Source organism: Hippocampus comes, unplaced genomic scaffold, assembly GCF_001891065.2.
Source record: "Hippocampus comes isolate QL1 unplaced genomic scaffold, H_comes_QL1_v1.1 scaffold9, whole genome shotgun sequence".
Lineage (NCBI taxonomy): Eukaryota > Metazoa > Chordata > Actinopteri > Syngnathiformes > Syngnathidae > Hippocampus > Hippocampus comes.
This window is the reverse complement of record NW_017805275.1, coordinates 5,405,445-5,410,995: the sequence shown is the minus strand read 5'-3', so window position 1 is coordinate 5,410,995 and position 5,551 is coordinate 5,405,445. Positions and strand designations below refer to the sequence as shown.

General features: G+C 39.6%; 1 protein-coding gene across 5 annotated transcripts in view; it reads right to left on the bottom strand.

Moving 5' to 3' along the window:
- The window catches only part of LOC109515870 (heterogeneous nuclear ribonucleoprotein H1), a 10,160-nt gene extending 8,495 nt beyond the window's left edge, over positions 1 to 1,665 (bottom strand). For 3 of the 5 annotated variants that reach the window (XM_019869936.1, XM_019869940.1, XM_019869941.1), the window contains exons 1-3: positions 1,556 to 1,665; positions 806 to 901; positions 566 to 721 (exon numbers count right to left, since the gene is read on the bottom strand). In XM_019869936.1, the coding sequence (XP_019725495.1) occupies positions 566 to 721; positions 806 to 887 (238 nt within the window). In that variant the 5' untranslated portion in view covers positions 888 to 901; positions 1,556 to 1,665. Of the gene's footprint in view, positions 1 to 565; positions 722 to 805; positions 902 to 1,245; positions 1,269 to 1,495; positions 1,515 to 1,555 lie in introns of those variants that run through there. The other 2 variants (XM_019869937.1, XM_019869938.1) reach the window with 2 other exon arrangements.
- Between the last annotated feature and the right edge of the window lie 3,886 nt (positions 1,666 to 5,551).

Sequence of the window (5,551 nt, the reverse complement as noted above, 5' to 3'; positions counted from 1 at the left end):
ACTGGGGTTTAGCAGGTGTGTTTATAAAGAGACGAAAAATGTTTGGGCACTATCCCCCACGTTCTAGTTGAGATGGTATAACCCAAGAGGCAAAATGACGCTTGCTACTGTTGTTGCGAGTTGCCATTCGTTCTACGAAACCATTAGTCAAACGCCATCATGTCTTCTGTCGTTATTACATAAACAAAAATGTCTTTACTGTTACTAGTGTTAGTGCCTCAATATGGCTACGCTCGTGGAAGCAATACAACAAACTCAAACGCGTCTTCGTTCAATGTTGTCAACTAATATCCGGATTAATTTTATGCAAATTTTCCTCAATTCTCCAGAGAAATTTTCATAAAAATTTGAAAAACCCGGAATTCCGGGAAAATCCGGAGGACTTTCATCTCTGCATAATACGTGTTCAATAGTTTTTTTAATGTTTAAATACATTTAAATGTGTTTGAAGAATGTGGGAGGGGTAAAACAATATTGATTCTCTGTATTTCATATTTTCGGGGGGTGGGGGTGGGGGGTGAATGCATCCAGGGAAAAAAAGGGGGTTCACTGTAGCGACGCTCACCCTCCACATATCTGTGCCCCATTGTTTCTTTATCCTTCTTCAGGGCTTGCTTGAGGTCTTCTTCCGCCTCCAACTCAACAAATGCCTCGCCGCTGGGACGACCCTCTCTTGTGGAGGTGAAATGGACACCGCCGCCATTGCCAAGAATTTTACAATCTAAAATTTGGGATGTAACATACATTGCAATCATCCATTCATTTAAATGTTTTTCATGCATTTGAAAAAAACAATAAAGCCAACCTGAGAAAAATCTCTGCACTTCGTCCACCGAACAGGACCAAGGGAGACCCCTGATTCGTACAACGTACCCTTCATCAGACATATCTGGTCATAAGCCTTTAAACAAACAAAAAAATCGGTTGTAATCAGTTTCAGATATGAAAATTCACACTGACTCATGTGTGCCTGAATGTAATGCATGCAACGTCACAAAGGAACAAACCACGTCTTTCGTTCAATTAACATTTTACACGGAGGTGATTCGCAACATCTTCAAGTCTGTGACTACGACTAATATTTACCCCTGCATCGTAACAATCGACTTTTGGGGGTTTTAAGCACGGTGCACACACAAAGTAGTACGTACACAACTGCAAATATTCGTTGTTCGACTTCACATGGAGAATACTTCGCAATACACAATACTTAAATGCATTCATTGCAAAGGGGGCTCGTCCTACCTTATTAAGTATGACAAATTACAAACATTGGTTTCACGGGGTGAAGATACAACATGAATAATTAATGACAATTGACCAGTTTTCTCTCAATACACGAGTGTGCACACTACCGCACCCTCGTTGAAGAACAAAAGCGGCCCTGACAGCCTGCGCCACGTTAGCCTAGCTCTTTAGCTTCCAGGCTAGTATTTGCTAACTAAATAAGTAAATGCGTTTGGTTTAAAGAACCTACTGTTTGCTGCAATCATACCTTGAGGAGTTATAACGTTACACTGGACAAAGTAAAACGAAGCAGCGAGTGCATTCCTACCTTTTAAAACCACAGAGAGAACGCAACGGATTTAGAACGCGAAGGGAAGGCCTGTAAGATGTAGCAGTAAGTAACCACAGGCAGGGTTGCCAGGTGTCTGAACTATCCTACTTCAAGAGGTACGAAGCACGCAGTCACTTGAAACTCAGTGGGCCGCCCTAACTCTGCGTTAATTAGCATTTAACTAATTTGAAAGCATTCATTTTCCTCTCTGTGGTTTAAACTGCTTTAGAATACAAAATAATATCGAAATCGGACTATATCTGTTTGAAATCTTAAAAGTCTTTATTTCTAATCTGGCAACCTCGAAAGGCGCCTCATCATGCGCCCACGCCCAAAATGGATGACGTAATCCCAGGACCAGGATGGCGGGCTGAACATGGACTATTGTACTGTACTCTTATTTCAGAAAAGAAGGACGAAAGGAAGGAAGAATGGAATGAATAATTTCTATTTATCTTTGTTTCTTACAAATAGGCCAGCATTGCATACTGTGATGCTTTAGTACTCATCTGCCATGTGTATGCCAATGTGGAAACATTGCTGTTTTGAAAAACGGTATTGTATGTGAGTTCAAGTTGACTGTATTCACTCTTAATTATATTTACCCACATGTAGTTATTAATGTCAAATGTACTCATTTTGGTGGAGCAACCGGCATTGCACACTTATCTGGATGCAAAGTGCTTCTAAATTTGTCTAACTACAGAGAAAGGAGTTGTTTCCAACCCTCCCAAATTTGAAAGATAAAAAAAAAAAAAAAAAATCATTAAATATTTAAAAAGAGGCTTAAAAATCGTAACAAATCAGGCTGTCCTCTTCGCAAAAACTACTGTTAGCTGAATTCGATGAAACCATGCACGCTTGCCTGTCAATCAAATACCACTCCTGCTTCATTTACAGGTAGCATCTTTCTACACAGTCTCCACATAACTGCTGTACATGGTGATGTGCACGCTTAAAGCCTCTAGTGGCTGGCATGCATTCCACATGGTCATCACGGAGCTTGTCCAAACCCTGATGTCAAAGCCCTCTTAAAGCAGCCACACCAGAGCAAAGCCCCTGTCCACATGCTGGCTGTCAAGCTGGACTTTTTTTAAAATAATGGCCACCCTCCTCGCTATTCCGCCTTACGCTGCGTGACGCCCACACTGTACAAACTCACAGGTGACAATGAGCCGGCTGCACCAGTAAACTAGAAATTACCCCCAACATCCTTACCCTTTCATCTCTTTCTGCCAATTTGTAATAATGGTGAGGTCACACACTTTCCAGCATGCTTTGCAGCGGTCCATGTAAATAGTTGTAAATTGTTGTTGCGCTTTAATTGCTTTGTTTTGAGTATGCCTGTGATGTCATTGATGATGACAGACAAAGGGACAAATGAACATTTAAGATGTAAGGGCAGGATGGACATCTAAGATTGAACACTAGCTCAAGTGTGGGCGTGAGTTGCGGCTGATAGTGGCCCTTGAATGAATGTGCATCCTGTTACGACTCGGGAGAATAATGTCACTGGGACCCTCAGCGACTGTGTCATCCTTTAACTACATTTGAGGTAATTGCAAAATTATATGTACATACATGTCAGAAATGTAGAATTATTTGATTAGTTGAAATGCAGCTGACTCCCATCATGCCAACTGGTTTATAGCCTGTTTTAGGAAAAGTCAATGCTGATTTTGCTAAAGTAAGCCAAGCTGTCAACTGTTCCCAATCACTAGATTAAATAGTTTTATGGGGCCTTATTATCGCTCAGTAGCACTTTGCTCCTGTCAGCCGCATTCGGAGAGAGGACTTGGCCGCAGATGATATGCCGCTTGTATAGCTCTGTAGGACACAAAGGGAATGAATGGCTCATATGATAACAATTTATACTCGATCCTCACGAGATGCACACCGCCTAGAAGATGTACGCAACCAAAGACTTCTTTGTAAACTTTGCCCTTGCTACTCGGACCGTTATGAAAACAGCAGCTTTAGTTTTATTTCTCGTGTCGCCGCACAGATGTATGAGTTGTGCAGGGATCACAATTGTTTATGACGGCCACTTTGTTATTGTCTTGCGTCTTTGTCACTGCATCTAAAGTTTCTCTATCCCCTCTCAACTTTTCAGCCCTCATCTTAGCGCACCTTAATTGGACAATTCATGACAGTACTGATATTAACTGATGAGGGAAAAAAGCAAAAAGAAACACAAGTCAGTCAAGTAGTCTTTTCACTTCAAGTCTGTCTATCTTATCCTCATGGATGTCAACCTCCAACAGGACAGACAAACTAATACCGATTGCTTTGTTAGAAATCTATCCATTGTCTCTCAGTCGCAAACCCCCATTTTTTCCATTTAAGAACAATAAACAAAATGTGTTGTTCAAAAGCGTCCTTTGAAATATGTACTGTACACCCATTTTAAACTGAACTACACCATGCTTAAGCCCCTATTAAGAAACAGAAGATTAAGATGACAACTGCACATACATAAATGAATGAGGTTAAGTTAAATATCACCATTAAATATTTCACTTGTACAGTATCTTGTATCTTTCCCGGAAAGTCCCTCCCCAAATACTGTACAAATGCACATACCATTTTGATGCACCTTTCTGATATATCTGCTAAAACTTTTTTTCCCCAAATAAAATGAAAGTACCATATATTGCTTTCCACAGGGTCCTCCGTTTACAATGGAGTTCTGCTCCAACAAATTTGTTGATCAGTTGGAACACGTCACGTCATTATCCATCGCAAATGGCTAAAAAAAAGAAAAAAAAAAGGCTAATGAATAGACAGACCTGAAAACCTGGACTCACGCGCACTCACCCATTTTTAATATGCTTATATTTGTATTTTATAATTTATATTTATTTATATACTTTTTCTTCTTCTACTTCTCCCTTTCATAATTTTGCTGCTATAAATTGGGAATTTCTTCATTGTGAGACAAATAAAGGTAAAAGAAAACCTTTATTCGTCTCACAATGGAGAAATTCCCAATTTACAGCAACAAAGTTAAAAAAGGAAGAAAGTAGAAGAACAAAAAGTATAGGAGCTGCTGTGAAGGCAGCCACTTTTGCGGCGCCATCTTGAAGTCATAATAACATAATAAAAAAATAATACAACACAACACATCAGACACAGTTTGTCTGTCAGTCATGCAATCTTAACCACTTTTCTGCATACTCTTTATTGTTTGAAGCAGTTATGATGAAAGAGGAGAGGATCAAAGTGTCCTTTCACCAGTGGATCAGAGACGTCATGCTGAAAATGTGCACACGTCTGCTACAAGCTAAGTTCAAAAGAAAACAAGAAGCTGGAACGTCCATTGACGAAAAAAGAGATTGGCTCACATCTCCTGTCCCATGTCCACACTCACAAAGTAGTAAGGTCATAATTAAAGTAAACATGTTATTTGGATCAAAAAACATAAATGTAACACAATCAAATGACTAAATAATACGTACAATCAATACCAACCTGTAATAAAGCCACGGCCTACTTTTGGGTCCCAACCCACCAGTTGAAAACACCTGCATTCAAGCATTTTACCATGCTACGTCAGTACTTAAAGGGGAAGTGAGGTTAAAAAAATCCCTCCACGATATGTGCCTGCAGTAGTCTAAACATGGTATTCTAATTGATACTACTTTGTTTAGTACCATTCAAGGGTGTAACCCGCCTCTTGCTCAAACCCGTGACTCTGAGGATGAACGTTTAGAGCAGTGATTCTCAAAGTGTGGTACTCATAACACTAGTGGTACTTTAGCTCACTAGTGGTATTTCACAAAATCACTGCAAGTACAATTTACATGTACTTAAATTTTTACTGGTTTTCCTATATTTATGCAGCGCAGTGTTCATTTTCAACATTGAGCCCATCATTAGAGAAATCAATTAATTGAATGAATGATTGTTATTATCAACTTTTATATGTTTTTAAAAGAAGACCGCGCACAACTGTTGTGCGTGTGTGTGTGTGTAAACATATATACGCTATAT